Source organism: Mauremys reevesii, linkage group 6 (assembly GCF_016161935.1).
Source record: "Mauremys reevesii isolate NIE-2019 linkage group 6, ASM1616193v1, whole genome shotgun sequence".
Taxonomy (NCBI): Eukaryota; Metazoa; Chordata; order Testudines; family Geoemydidae; genus Mauremys; species Mauremys reevesii.
In genome coordinates, this window is record NC_052628.1 from 27,499,374 (window position 1) to 27,515,728 (window position 16,355).

A 16,355-nucleotide genomic window follows, 5' to 3' on the forward strand; every position below is an offset into this window, starting at 1 on the left:
GGATTCCATGTGGTATGTGTGCAGAAAAACCAAAGCAGGGTATGTCAAACAGTGGAACGTACTAGGACCCAATTCTGGAGTTCATAAGCAGACAAATTTAATGTTCAAGTCAATTTTGCCTACATACAGATGGCGAGATTGGGCTCTAAGGACTTGTCTACACATGAAAATTAATACAGAGTAAGTGAAAGTGAGAAGTTAAAGCAGATTAATCATTCCTGATTAATTCCATGGATAGTCGCTCTTATTCTGGAATAAGAGGGCTGCATGGATTAAGCTATTGTGGAATAAGATACTCATGCTGGAATATAAGCATCCACACATGGAGTTAATTGGGAATAGCTATTCTGAAATAACTCCCTGTGTAGACAAGCCCTAAAATGATCCAGTTGTATCGCACACTTCCTTTCTGGTTTGTCTGGTTTTTTGACAAGCATCCTACAAGAACAACAATGGAAACTCTGCCTGTTAGGATGGCAGGATTAAGATTTTTGTCCATCACAGCCTAGCAAACTGAACATGTTACTCTATTCCCTCCCCGACAATAGTTAAAGCAAGTTTGTTTATCGACAGCCCTTGCTATTACATTCTGTTCTTCTTCATTGGGAAGGAGATTAACAGCTGAACAAAAATATCATTTATCCGACAAGGTTTTTTTGTGCATTTAGCTAACAGCAGAAAGATCCCTTCCCTCCCCCACCCTAATGGAGAAACTACATAATTTGTTTATTACCCTATCTTTGCAGAGGACTTTTTTGCTTTGCTTTTATTTTCCAGCACCCAAACAACAAATAGGACACAACTGACGCTAAGCAAACATTTTAACAATGCCAATAAGCTCAAGATACAACATAGTTATATTTATATATACTTTTTTCTTAAATACATTGAAACACCTGTTTTCAGTATTATTTATATAAATGAAACCCTTGTGGCATTTTATGTGTGCTTGACTCAGGGTTTCCAAGAGGAAATCAACATTGTGCCTTTCAGTGGGTTATAATAGAAACCCAATCACAAAATAAAAGCAAATTAGTCTTTTTTCTTTGCTCACCCTAAAGATGTTTGTAATGTTCAGATTTTAATTTTTTTTTAAACATACAATATTTATATGCAGTTAAAATACTTTGGCCACATTTAAATAACTGAAAAATGACAGAAGACATTGAGGGGGAAAAAAGCAATCTGGCTCACTGAAATAATTATGAAAATAGCTTCTTAAACCATATCTCCAATAAGTAAGCAAACAAGTTGTAGATTTATATCACCAGACACCCTGTTAAAAGGAAAGGCACTGCCTTGAGAACTGTGCAAAATGTGGCAGTTTCAGTTTGCACGGGATTCGGCAAAACTCACATTTCAACTCGTAGCTCTCATCTGTTGAATTTTTCTTTGACAGAATCTGGAAACTGAAAACTACGTTCATCAGAACCTACTGAGTTTTGTCTGGCTTTGTGTGAAAACCATAGCTTCCTCCATCTCCTATGGGAAGAGACAGTATTTGTGAACCTCGGCAAATGATTTGGTCAAGTTTTGGGTTAGTAAAGAAACCAAACTGGCCTGGTTTTGAGGTTCCATTGTGACTGATTCTCATAGCCCTAATTAACACACAGGAATAGTTAATGAAGAAGTAGTTGTAAATTTACTTTCTACATTCTTTAACCTGTATATATACACCTATAGCTAAAAATGAGGGCACAGTTCTGTGTGTGCATGTCTCTGTATTGTGTACATACAGACGTGTGTGTGTGTGTGTGTGCGCGCGCGTGCGTGTGCACCTTTTCTGCACACATACATGCATAGACACACACTGGCACATCATCTAAATATAAAATACCAGTGAGTATACCTTTTATTCCACTACTTTGTTACTGAAAATATATCCCTTCCTGGTGACGCCATTTTCATTTTCGTAACCTCAGAACATTGCATTTGCAGTTTCTATTCCTAATGATTTAATCACTTAATGGAAATTAGTAAGAGCCAAATAAAACCATCCTTAGGCCTTACTCAAGCAACTTCCATTGATATTAAGGGGACTTCGACTGAATAAGGATACCACCTTAACCCTCAACCTTTCAGATTTAAACTATGATATTTCAATGAGCAATTTCCCCTTGTACTACTCTGGAGTCCATATGATTTGTACAAATTTTACTAAATGTTCTGCTTTCCTCCATTGTCTGCATGCACATCAGTATATATGATTAACTCGAGTAATTTTCAATTGTGAGTTGTTGAAACCATACAATGACTCTGCTCTCACTTTATTTTATACCTCACCAACTTTTTCACCTATTAGAGTGATATATGTTTCATTAAGAGTAGGGGGACTGGAGGGTCTGCTGTTGTAATAGCAGATATTCTAAACCTATGGTCATGATTTATTATTTCACATGAATGAAAGGACCATAGATTAATGTTATATGCTACTCACTGAACTGTTCCACTCTTTAATAGAGCAATTTTTCACTGTTGAATTGGCACCAATTTTTTCATCAGCAGAAAACTGTTGTTCTGTGTTTATAGCTGCCTTAAAGAGAACTTGATACTACCCCTTCATATTAAACAAGTCAATGTTTCGTCTGTATCGATTTATTCCTGCAGAAAGCAAATTTCTATAGATGAGGTCAAATCCTGCTCATCCTACTCACATGAGTAATTCTACTGAATTAGGGCCCGGTCCAAAGCTGATGAATGGAAAGCCTCCCATTGACTTCAATGGGCTTTGAATCAGACCCGTGAGTGGGACGTCTCCTGGGAGGGATTTTTAAAAGTGCTCAGCATTGCCTTAGCTCGGCTCCTACTGAAGTCCATGGTAAAACTCCCTCTGGCTTTGATGGGATTAGAGTTAGGCCAATGCTGCACACTTTTGGACTTCAGCAAGCGCACAGCACTTCTGACAATCCTACCCCAGGTGAGAAGGTGATCAGGATTTGGCCTATGTTCTGCAAAGGCTGCAGACTATGGTTCTAATATTTGCTGTCTGCTGATGATACAAGAGTTGCAGGCATGGCTTTATATTGAATTTATTCCCCAAAGGCCAATAAACTGATGCCCGCCAATGAATGTAATCAGTTAAGCCACCTAACAGATGAAGTGCTTTGAATTAAAACGTTAGGGTCATATACTGACCTCGGTCTGCAGCAAAACATTCATGTCAGTGGGAATTCCCTGTGCAGACATAGGGCATTATATGTCCCTCCAGTCTGCATACAGCAAATTGCTTGGCACTATTAATAACCTTAGAAGTAAGACACACAAATTATATTTGGTACTTTGTGGAAAATGTGCAAGTGGCTTTCTCTAGTCGACCACTAAAGAAATCCTGTTTTGCTCTTCAAATGAAAAACATGAGGGTTTATTAAGGTAGAACATTATAATAACCAATGAAAACATTTCCCTTTGCCCACCCACTACTGCCCTAAACACCTCAGAGATTCAGTGTTATAGGAAGATCTGTGTGTTACAAGATATTTTTTTCTAATACAATTGGGTTTTCTTTTTAAATCTACTCAATGAACAACAAATATATTGCAGTAGTATCAAGTAGTATCAGCTTCGCCTTCATCCAGGATATAGTTGAGTTTTATGACAGTGCTGATAAAGTCACCAAGTTCTACAAAATCAGCAGTGATAATATTGATACCACTTTCTCCTGGTTTCTGAGTTCGGACCCAATGCATCATTGCAGGAAGTGCCCTGAGGAAGAAAAGGAAGAAAAGTTATTTGTAAAGAAGCAAGACAAGTATTTTGGGTGGAGTTTTATAAAGCACTTAGCATTTACTTCACTTTGCTCCCCATGGTAAAATGGCCACTGACTTCAACTAGGCCACTGTTGAGCACTTTTGAAATTTCCACCCTTTCCTCCTTTAATTCCTTGTGTAGAATACATCTTGATTATATTTCAGTTTCTTAAGGATTAACGCACACATTTACATGTCATGCAATCTCACAGCAACTGGTTAGGAAGGAGAAACAACAGAGAAAACAAGTCATTGTTCATGCTAGGCTGACACATCATAGAAAGCTTTGAGAAACATTCTGCTTACATAGTGGATGTTGTCTATTGTTCTCACACTTCATTCTTCATTGTCTCACTTCACAAAAACAAGATCTTTGTTTCTCAAAAGTTCCATTGCTTCTGATAGTTATGTCCCATCAAGATTTAGAGTTATATTAAATCTTAGTTTGGGACACCGGAACACTGGGCTGAATATCCCTTTCTTTACAAAACTGTATATCACACATCCGATAGTCAAGTCATGGGTTATGTTCCATCATGAGTTTGTGTCTTTATGATTAGTTAGTCGAAGAAAATAAGTGCAGACTTACTGGTTGTTTTTGAGACAGGGTGGAGTTATTAGGTCAGGCACTCAGAGATGGGATATTGGACTGCAAAATGTATCTCTGTGTGTGTCTTTATAGCCTAGAGCTCTCTGTGAAGCCATGAAGGCTATACCATGATCTCTAGTAACCTATATATGGAGAAGATTTCTGATCCAGATGACTCTTTAATCCTACAGATAAAGGCATAACAAGATCCAATGGCTGGAAGTTGAAGTTAGTGATGTTCAAATGAAATAAACGCGCACATTTTTAACAGTGAAGGTAATTGATCATTGAAGCAAATTACCAAATTCTCCAATATTTGGAGTCTTAAAATCAAGATTAAATATCTTTCTAAAAATATGCTCTAGTTCAACCATACATTACTGGGCTAAAAGGAGGAATTCACTGAGTGAAATCTATGCCCTATATTATGCAGGAGCTCAGACTAGATGAATGTAATAGACCCCTCTGGCCTTAAAATCCACAAATCTGTGACTCCCTCCTGGATTGCACCTGAGGTAGTAATTTTCCCCTATGCAAATCAAGTGTAAAATTCTGATCTGGTAGCAATACCAATCAGGCCCAATGTTTTGAATGTAAATTAATCTATTCCTGACCAATGGCATTAGTAAAATCTGTATCCTTCACCCATTCTGCTTGCTTTCTTACTATTTTGCCTTATACATGACTTAACTACTTTAATTATAAAAGTACTGTGGACACAAAGGTTAATCTGGATCCTATAAAATATTACAAAGAGAAAAGCATAGCACGCCCAGGCCTTGATTCAGATCAGAAAAGCACTTAAACACATGCAAAGTTCACCTCTATTCTTCTTCACACTGTGCACAGTCAACCTGTGGAACTCCTTGCCTGAGGAGGTTGTGAAGGCTAGGACTATAACAGGGTTTAAAAGAGAACTGGATAAATTCATGGAGGTTAAGTCCATTAATGGCTATTAGCCAGGATGTGTAAGAAATGGTGTTCCTAGCCTCTGTTTGTCAGAGGGTGGAGATGGATGACAGGAGAGAGATCACTTGATCATTGTCTGTTAGGTTCACTCTCTGTGGGGTACCCGGCATTGGCCACCGTTGGCAGACAGGATGCTGGGCTGGATGAACCCTTGGTCTGACCCAGTGTGGCCATTCTTATGTTCTTATTCATCAAAGCATAACATTTTATTGTATTGATTCCAATTAAGTAGGTAAGCATGTGTTCAAGTACTTTGCTGAATCCAGACCTAATGCAGTATCTTTATAATTTAATTATGTATAAATCTGAAGAATTGTACTTGGTATTGTTGCATGAAGAACCATGAGAGATACTATGAAACTGGAGAGAGATCATATTGTGACTCCAGGAACCAACATTTGAAAGGAATTTACACTAATCATAGGCACTGACTTCATGTGTGCTCTAGGGCTGGAGCACCCATGGAAAAAAATTAGTAGGTGCTTAGCACCCATCGGCAGCCAGTTCCCCCCTCACCCCCAAGCACATTCCACCCACCACAATCAGCTGTTTTGTGGCAGTTCAGGAGGCTCTGGGAGGAAGGGGGAGGAGCGAGAACGGGGCACGCTCAGGGGAGGGGGAGGAACTGGGTAGGAAGCGGTGGGGAAGAGGCGGGGCTTGGGGGAAGGGGTCAGGTGGGCGGGACCTGGGGCAGAGCAGGGGGTTGAGCACTCCTAAGGGCCGGAGGAAACCGGTGCCTATGACACCAACCAACTTTTCAGGAACTGGACAAATCATAACCAGAGTGACATAGATGAACCATAGCATGAGGAAAATGATTAAGAGTGGCTCAAAGGGGTTGAAAGCGCTCAAAAAGTAGTGCTGTATTGAAATGTCAATAATTTGGCTGAACAATGGAGAACTACACTGGGCAGAATTCCCATGGAGGGCATTAAATGGCCTTTCCTTTTAATTCTAGCTTCCTATTTGAGCTCAGAAAGTCTTTTAGATTTAAAAGTGAGCGGCCTGATTCTATTTCTAACTAGTTTGATATAGGTTCTTTATTTCTTAAGTACTCATCTGCCTTTGATATTTATTTCCACTTGAGGCATAACATCTTCTCTTTGTGGCATCCCATTTGTTTGCTGTGAAACTGATGATAATTTTGTAATTCTGTTCCCAACCCAAGAGTTTTCTTATCATCTAATCCTGTGGTTCTCAAACACATTTGATCATGACCCCACTTTGTTTTGTCTGTAGTAGTTTACACCCCGGCCACACAGGTACATATACTGATAAAAAAAATCAACATGTAACTGTCACTAAATATTACAAACAGAAATGCATTGATTCAAAACAGAGCCAACAATCCACTGTAATAAGAGCAAAAATAAAACTGTGACTGTGGTTGATACTTACAATTAAATATGCACACCATGATGTAGCAAACGGATTAATGTACAGATGGCAACGGCTTTATAGAATACTGTGCAAGGTTAACGGAAATCTGTCAAAATACACAATACCATCTACAGTCAAATGCTCAGCGCTATCTGACGACCTGATATGTCTGGAGGAATCAGCTTTGCTAGTTATTTATTGCTGTGAGTAAAATGTGTGCTGTAAGTTTTTTTTTTTCTAGAGCTTCTCACCCTCCCTGCCCCCTCCCATGAATACATTCAGTGCCCCCCTCACCCCCAAGAGAACCTCTGATTTAATCTATGTAATAAGGTGCCTATCACCTTGATATTTATAATCAGTGTTCTTTTTCTCTTCCCAGCTTCAAATCAATCTAACATTTACTAGACTGGTATGCTTCTTACTTTTGGTTAGTATTCTATTTCAGGTTCACCTGAGCTGGTGTGCCTTGCCATGAGACCCTTTCAGGTTAAGTGCTGGTAGCTCGCTGATTTCATTTAATAGTTCAGACTGAACTTGACTGCACCATCCCCAGTCACATACTGTCAGATAAATTGATAAGGATCTTTTGTTCGTGGATCTAGAGCCATGGTTCTCAACTTATTTATGCGGCCCACAATGTGTTACAGTAACTCCTCACTTGAAGTCATTAACGTTGTTTCGTTGTTACATTGCTGATCGTTTGGCAGCTGCCTGCTTTGTCCACTACTTGCTGGAAGAGCAGCCCATTGCAGCTAGCTGGTGGGGGCTTGGAACAAGGTTGGACTGGCAGCCCCCTATCAGCTTCCCGCTCCCCTAAGCTCCCTGTGCTGCAGCAGCCCAGCAGGCTATCAATTGCTGGGCAGTTCAGCTGTCTCGCACCCTCCCCCAGCCATGTGCTGCTCCTGCCCTCTGCCTTGGAGCTGCTCCTGGAGGGGGGCTAATGTCAGGGTGTCCCTTTTCCCCCTGCTCCTGCACCCTGCTTACCCCATCTTCCATAGAGCAGGGGAGACACAGGACAGGGCTCAGGACGCAGGGAGTTTGCTGGCAGCAGCTGTGGTCTCAGCAAGCCGATCTAATTAACAAGGCAGTGTACTTAAGAGTAGGGTCAGCTGTGCTTAAAGGGGAAATGCGCATCTCTCTCTCACACACACACACACGGTGTGTGTCTCTGTCTGCGATGCTCTCTCCCCTCCCTCCATTCCTGCTGCCTTGTAGAGTGAGAGAGTTAACCCTTGAGGGCTCAGCCAATTGCTAGTTCATCATTTAGCAGTAAGGCATTCCCTGGGAAATATCCCACCCTCTGACTCCTCCACCTCAACCAAGCTTCACAATCATCATCACTGTGTACCAGAATTAAATTGTTTGTTTAAAACTTATACGTGTGTGTGTGTGTGTATTATATATGTCTTTTGTCTGGTGAAAAAAATTTCCCTGGAACCTAACCCCCTCTTCTATGTTAATTCTTATGGGGAAATTGGATTTGCTTAACTTCGTTTCACTTAAAGTTGCGTTTTTCAGGAACTTAACTACAATGTTAAGTGAGGAGTTACTGTCCCTGGGCTGCAGGGGCCAGGTGGCAGGGCAGCGGCAGCCCGGACCCCAGCTGTGTGGGGCCGGCTGGCTACCCACCCAGGACCCAGTTGCGCAGCTGTCCCGGACCTGGCCATGAGCCCTGGACCTTGCAGGGTGGGCCGGCAGCCCCAGACCCCTGACCCATGGGGCCAGCCAGTGCCCCGGACCCATGACCCCTGACTCCATGGGGCTGGTCGGCTGCCCTGGACCCCGCGGGGCCACAGGCAGCCCCAGACTCCAGACCCCACAACCCCACAGGGCCGGTCAGCAGCCTCAACCCCTGGACCCTCCCACGCGGGGTGGGCCGGCAGTCCCAACCCCACCAGGCCGGGCAGCCGGGAACCCAGACCCCACCACGCTGTGTGCTAATTGGGACATGGGTTGAGAACCGCTGGTCTAGAGAGCTTGCAAACATTAATCATATGTAGATTAGACTAGACAGAAAATAAAATAAAATAAAATAAATCTTTGCCTAGCAAAGCATAAGCCATCTCCATATTAATGCACAGAAAAAAATAAAAGCAGCAAAATACATGGGGCCCAAATTCCGTGCTGATGTAACTCCACTGACCTCAAGGATTAGGCTCGGGGTATTTTACAAAAGTCTCTTTCGTTAACACTGCATATGATGAGAAGTTCACAGAAAGGGCAGTACATTTCCCTCTTCCCATAATGCCACCTTGAAAATGGTTCTACATCAGTGGTTGCAAGAAATTGTGTGCATTGTTTTGCTTTAGTACAAACACTCACACATGCTAACAGCGATTATGGGAATAATCCTGGTTTAATGTTCCTCTGTGTCTCTTTGTGATGGCAATACAAAACTTGTTTACCCTTCATTGTAATTTCCAGGCTCTGCATGCCTCAAACCAGTAATTGTCCTCATTAAGGGTTTTAGTCAGGAAAATGCTGTGTGGCAGCCACCCACATGTTTTTATGCTCACAGAAACCCAGTAGATACCACAGCATTAGTGTATATACTACACTATGCGCCTTTTAGCGACACAGCTGTGCCATTCCCTCTAACAAAGCGCTGTTCACACCGGCGCTTTTCGTTGGTAAAACTTTTGTTGTTCAGGGATGTGTTTTTTTCACACTCCTGAATGACAAAAGTTTTACCGACGAAAATCCAGTGTAGACAAAGCCTTAATTTCTCTAACAAAGTGGATTTTGTGGCTGGGCATCTGCAATTCTCTCTCCCTATAAACGCACTGCAGCCAACCATGGACCCCACCCTCCTGCAGTTGCATCTATATAAGCAGACCCCTGTGGCCACCGGGAGTCTGCCTCAAGGGCTTAAATGTCCATCCACCTTCTTAACCTTAAACTGGAAAAAGTGACAGAATGGTCCAAGAACAGTTCTCAGCCCCAGGAATTCACAAGTACTGATCTCAGCTCTGACACAGGCCTTGTTGACACACAAAAGTTGTATTGCTTAAACTATATTGGTACAATCAAGGTGGTACAACCATTATGGATGCAGCTATATCGATACCACACAGGAAGTGGAATGAGATATACTGGTACAAATGTAACTGTGTCTACACTGAGGGTTGTACTGATATTACTATTTAGGTAAACAAGAATCACACCCCTACTTAAAATAGTTATACTGGTACCAAAACTACATAAACCAGACCAGTGCTACCTCTCCATAGCCTGGGGACACCTTAAATCTCTTAAACTCACTTTGCCTCAGTTTCCCTATTTGTAAAATGCTGCCGTGACAACCAATACTACTACTTGATGAGTAAATTAGAATGCTTGCTTGCTTGCCTGACAGGACTGTTGTGCAATTTAATTAATAGCAGTAAACGTTCTGAAGTGCTTAGAAGATGAAAAGCCCCATGTGAGTTTGATTGCTGCTGCAAATTAATGGCCAAGTAGTTGACAGTTCTGACACATTGTTGTATAAAGCAGGCAAGGTACTAACAAGCTTCAACAGGACTTTATTTTTACAGTGGAAACCCCTTTACCAAGCTGCTGCTGCACACTCTGTAGCTCTCACTCAGCCTCCTCAACTCCTCCCCACTCCTTCCTGTTTCCCATCCTTTCAGACTCCCAACAGCCAGTGCTCCCAGTTCTAGTAATTACAAGCACATCTAAACACCACACACGTGCAAATTAGCTATCAGCACATTTCAAAAAAAGTTTGGCGATGCATTTCTATTTGGATAAGCCTTGAAAAGTTTGCATGAATATCTGCAAATTATCTGTATAATTTTAAAATGATTTATTAAGAATAATTAGCTGAGTCTTGCTGACTCAGTGGCTGAAGAATTTGCTATGGAATCCACTCCTTGCAATGGAGCTATGCTGCAGAATTTCAGTTTCTTTCTTTCTTTTTTTATTTATTTATTTTAAAAAGAAGCTTCTGGGCCTTATGGTTGCAAAAATAACCTTAAAAACATGGACCACATGAACAAGCTGATGCAGCATTGCCTGCCTTATGCTACATACAGCCAGCTGAAATAATAGCTCCTAGAGAGACTGTGCTGCACAATCCAGTAATAGGATTGCCAACATTCCAAATGCAGAAATGCATTCCCAACACCCTTGCCCAGCTCCTGCCCATTCCCGCGGCCCTGCCCCTACTGCACCCCTTTTCTGAGGCCCTGCCCCCTGCTGACTCCATCTCCCCTCCTTCCGTTGCTCGCTCTCCCCCACTCTCTCACTCACTCATTTTCACCAGGCTGGGCAGGGGGTTGGGATGCAGGTGGGGGTGAGGGCTCTGGCTGGGGGTGCAGGCTCTGGGCTGGGGCCATAAATGAGGTGGTTTGAGTGTAGGAGGGGGCTCTGGGCTGGGGGCTAGGGTGTGGGAAGGGGTATGGGCTCTAGGCTGGGGGGGTGGGCTCTGGGGTGGGGCCAGAAATTAGGGGTTCAGGGTGCAGGGGGACTCTGGGTGGGGGCTGGAGTGCAGAGGGGTAAGGGCTCTGGCTGGGGGTGTGGGCTCTGGGGTGGGTCTGATGGGTGTGGGGGGAGGGTTCTGGGCTAGGAATGAGGGGGTCAGAGTGCAGGAAGGGGTGTGGGCTCTGGGAGGGAGTTTGGGTGCTGGAGGGGGCTCAGGGCTGGGGTAGGGGGCTAGGGTGTGGGTAGGATTCAGGGTGCAGGCTCTGGCCACGCTTACCTCAGAAGGCTCCTGGAATTGGCCAGCATTTCCCTCTGGCTCCTAGGCTGAGGTGCGGCCAGGCGGCTCTGTGTGCTGCCCACTTCCACGAAGGCTGCCCCTGCAGCTCCCATTGACTGTGGTTCCCAGCCAACGGGAGCTGTGGAGATGGCACTTGGGGTAGGGGCAGTGCACGGTGCCCCTGTGGCCGTGCCTCTGCCTAGGAGCTGGAGAGAAATGCTGGCCACCTCCAGGAGCCATGCAGAACCAGGCAGGCAGGGATCCTTGCCTTAGTGCCACTCCATTGCCAACTGGACTTTTAATGGCCTGGCCTGGTCAGCAGTACTGACCGGAGCCGCCAGGATCCTTTTTTGACCAGGGGTTCTGGTCGAAAACCAGACACCTGACAACCCTATCCAGTAAGTGAACAGCAAAGAGAAGTACTTTCCTTCAGTCCCATAAACCTTATGCACTAGGCCTCACTCTGACCTGACTCACGCCTCTTTTTGCATTGGCATAACTCCATTGACTTCAGTGGGATTATGCCTGAGTTGCACCACTGTGACATCAAAATCAGTTCCTGTAGCAGGGTGCCATTTTGTTTGGTGAACAAAGATGAAATACAACCCAGCTTCCCCAGTGCAGGTCTATACTGGTGTTCTGGGAAACAGAAAGAAGGATGCCTATAGGAAGGAAGAGCTCCAGGCTCAAAGGCTATTGTATTGTGTTGAACACCTGCCTGTGAGAGTGTCTATTACTTTGGGTGGTCTGCTCCCTTGTTTTGATTTCAAATTACGATCATTATCCTTACAGAAAAACCCTTGCTGAATGTTCCACTGTATTATTTCTGCTGAGTCATTCAACCAGCTCAAAAGTCTGCTATAAATAAACACACACTGCTGCATGTCTGTGGTCACTCACTTCTCTCCTGAAAGAGGGAAAACCATTTCTTCAAGTTCCACGCTTCCTGAGAGCTGACAAACAATGCTTCAATTCTCCTCTTGCTTTCACCCATGTAAATCAGGAGTAGCTGGTCTGAAGGCAATGGAGTTAGACTGGTATGAAAGCAAGAGGAGAATCGGGTCCAATCAAATCATTCATAGGTAGTTTTTCAAAGCCGAAGAACATGGCATAACTTTAAAAAAAACAGAATGGACTAGCATCATGTTAAATCTTATTAAAAAAAAATCTCATGTAACTTCAGTTAAGGGAGCAAAACTAAAAGCCCCTTGTGCCGCTTTTCAGAACTAAAATACGACAAAGCTAATTGCATTACGATTTGGTAAAAAGAAAATTTGCTGTTGGCCTGTTTTAGCTCAGAGTGAATTTTTATGTCTGAGTCATAAAACCCTGAGGATGTGACAGAATGTTAATGATGGCAGTGCTCTATCATGGGGACCTCCTGTGGCGAAACATCCAATCCTCTCAGCAGAGCTTTAAAGGGAGGAGAGGGGGAAAAGCAGCACTGTAAACGCAAAACAAAAGAGCTGTTCAGGCTATTAATGAGAGTTTCATTGCTAAAGGGCAGACAGTAGGTTTTCTTTCAGATTATATGGAACCACTACAATAACTAATCTAGAAAAGGAGAAGTAGTTTCATGTACAGATTGCAAAACAGTCTATCAGTAAGTGCCCCAGTTACCAATAGGTCACTCTGAACCTTGAAGCTATTCCATTTGCTCAGGACAAAAAATGATATTTACATGTTGTGAGAGAATTTTCAGTGTCTTTCTTCCCTCTCCAATCCCCGTTTCCTACAGGAAATGCTCATTTGCAAGGCAATAATTGATCCTTTGCATCATTGCGTAGTGATAAAAACACAGGAGCTGCTGTTAAGAACTCCTTAGTAATTGAACTGCCTGGACAGATTTGCCATGTGAGTTTTAGGCCAGTTTGTAAAAATATCCACTAGTTTGGGTGCCAAATTGACACACGCTAGGTCTAATTTTCAGTGGTGCCAAACACATGCAATTCAGTTGACTTTGGTGGGATTTGGAGGGGGGCTCTGTGCATCTCCATCCGATGAATCTCAAATTGGGCATTCAAAAATGGACACACACAGAATTAGCAGAATAGTTAGGCCTTAAGCTCTCTGGGTGGGATTTTCAAGAATGCTCAGTGTTAGCTGAACTTTGCTCCCATTGATGTCAATGGAGATTGGCTGGGGGGCACAGATTAGTGCCCCAGGAATTAAACTTTAATTAAAGATTAATCTTTATGTCATGTGAGGAAACCTCCAGGAATACATCCAACTAAAATTGGCAACTCTACCACAGATGGGGCTCTGCATTGGCCAGTAGGACTCATGCTGTACCTGGTAAAAAGATACACCATCAGCAATGCTCTGCAGTACTGCAGGCAGGACCGGCTCCAGGCACCAGCGCAGCAAGCAGGTGCTTGGGGCAGCCAATGGAAAGGGGTGGCACATCCGGGTCTTCGTCAGCAATTTGGCAGCGGGTCCCTCACTCCCTCTCGGAGCGAAGGACCTGCCACCGAATTACTGCCGAAGAATGAAGTGCCGCCAATTGCGATCATGGCTTTTTTTTTTTTTTTGCGCTGCTTGGGGCAGCAAAAACGCTGGAGCCGGCCCTGACTGCAGGAAGTACTCTCTCAATGCTCCCATTTGAGCAATCCCGCTCCACACTCACCCACCCCTACTGCAGGCTTTGGCTTAAAGCTACATTTGAACCCTTCATGTTTATACAGTGCTTTGAAGTGCTATCTATAAAGGCCAATTATCATTGCTATGTACATTTGATTTGTTGTTCCTTCTCTTCTACCGATCTCAGTGTGCAGGGCTAACAGTGGAAGATCAATTTAATAAAATAATAGCTATTTCCACAGTCTGCCTGATCTGTGCAGTGCTATGTAATTTATCTGCTAACATAATTTTCCTGACCATAATTTTTCTACTTTGATATGTCTGGAAATCCCTCTGTGAACCTTTTGGAGCTGCAAGCACATATATCCTCAGAAGCATTCACTGGGGTGGTAGGCATGAAAATGTCAGCATGCAAAGGGTTAATCTCAGTTCCCCAGCATCTCAGATTCCATAGTTTTTCCTGTGTCATTTGGTAGTACCATGCAAGTCTGCCTAGGCCTCCATGAGAACTCCATGAGCAGGGGCTGAAAGGGTTACAAAGCTATCTGAAACATTTTAATGGACCGTGCCAATCCTTCTGGGCACTGAGGTGCATTGTATTTTTAGAACACTGGCTGAAATGAATTTGGTACATTATTCATTCAGTCTCACAGGACCCTGGTGGGAGTCAGTTTTTCAGGATCTTGAATGAAAGTGTTACACTGTTCATGCAATGGCAGGATGCAGGCGCTGGCTGTACTAGCATCCCATAGCCTATGCATTTATTCCACTGAAATACTTATCTATAATTCAGTGGTTTCCAATTGCTGTACACATTTGGTTTCCAATTGCTGTACACATCCAATTGGAAACACATTTAACTAGACTGTGCAGACTCAAATTTTGGGGCCAGATGAATATTTTAATATGATTGATCACAGCACTATAGTCTCTCCAGAATCAATGGGGCCAGTTTTCTTTGTACTTCAGACCGGTTTTTGGTTTTGAAACGAACAGTATGAACTTAAGAGTCAGCGTTCTGCCTCCACCTGCAAAGGCAGGGAATGGCAACTTTTGAGTAATATTTACTGAACCAATATCCTTACTCTTGCAAAAAGTGCAATGGGATATCTAATAGCAACAAATGTTGACCCTCTAGGCTAGTGGCTTGTTCTCAGTATCTTGCTTTTATTCCTGATTCTGTTTTTGGAATGTGGAGATTTTAGAGCAACAGGGAGGCAAGCTGTGTATCTAAGAGTGTTAGCAATTTGCACAGCTGGGAAAGGTTTCAGCAAGCCTGGGGCTATGATCATAGAAACACTCATTAAAGCAACCACACTAGCCTCAACAAATAAACTCAATTTTTGGTGAAGGACCAAGCATTAATCGTTAGGCCACAGAGCTTGTGTCAGGGGTTCTGTGTTCCAAAGCTGGCTCTCCCAGTGACTCTCTGTATCATTTTGGACAAGTTGCTTAACTGCTCTGTGTCTTAGTTTCCCCCATCTTTTCCTCAAATGATGACAGTACATCCCTTCCAACAGTGTAATGAGGCTTAATTCATTAACTTGTTTGCAATTATTTCATAATTAGCCATTCAGTTAAGAGAGCTGACTGTGAATCAGTTCGGATTCCTCTCATCCCACTCAGGGCTCTTTAAACACTCCCTGAAGAGGTATCACTGCACACCTTTGCTCAGGTAGTGGTACCTGATAATTGCTGAGGTGCTCGAGATAGTGATGTGCTCGGGATGCGGTACTTACCTAGCTGCTGAAGGAATGTTGATTTTTTTTATTAGCAGCAATAATTCACAGAATAGTGAAGTTATTTTTGGAATCAGGACTCGTTCTGTCATATTTTACATGGATTTTCACACTCTTTGCTGAGGAAATCTCTATCAGCAGTAAAGAAAATATTTAACTTTTAGTCTCAGTCTTACATTTTCTTTTTCTACTATTTGAAAAAAGTTATTAAGGTTCAGTTAAAAACTCAGGCTTTGGAGTTTACTGCAATATGGGAAGTGCTTTGTTGAAGGTGTACAGTTGATTTATTAAATGCAGAAATAAGAACATAAGAATGGCCATACTGGGTCAGACCAAAGGTCCATCTAGCCCAGTATCCTACCTTCTAACAGTGACCAATGCCAGGTGCCACAGAGGGAATGACCAGAACAGTAATCATCAAGTGATCCATTCCCAGCTTCTGGCAAAAAGAGGCTAGGGACACCATCCCTGTACATCCTGCAGAGAAATGGAGCCCCTCAGCCCATCTGTCTTGTTCCCAGGACCAGTGCTGACCCCCGAGACACCCCAGTTGTATAAACACACCCTGCTCCTAGAACCATACCAAAGGAGTACGCCTTCTGGTTTACCGTTTAACTCTCTCAGGAGGCAAGTGGCAGTTGGGAAGCATATAA

At 43.2% G+C, this 16,355-nt stretch overlaps 1 protein-coding gene across 3 annotated transcripts in view; it reads right to left on the reverse strand.

Annotated features, from left to right (window-relative positions):
- Positions 1-3,345: 3,345 nt before the first annotated feature.
- Positions 3,346-16,355, reverse strand: part of PLCXD3 (phosphatidylinositol specific phospholipase C X domain containing 3) — a 126,457-nt gene continuing 113,447 nt past the window's right edge. For all 3 annotated transcript variants that reach the window (XM_039545403.1, XM_039545404.1, XM_039545405.1), the window contains exon 3: positions 3,346-3,702. In XM_039545403.1, the coding sequence (XP_039401337.1) occupies positions 3,546-3,702 (157 nt within the window). In that variant the 3' untranslated portion in view covers positions 3,346-3,545. The remainder of the gene's footprint in view (positions 3,703-16,355) is intronic.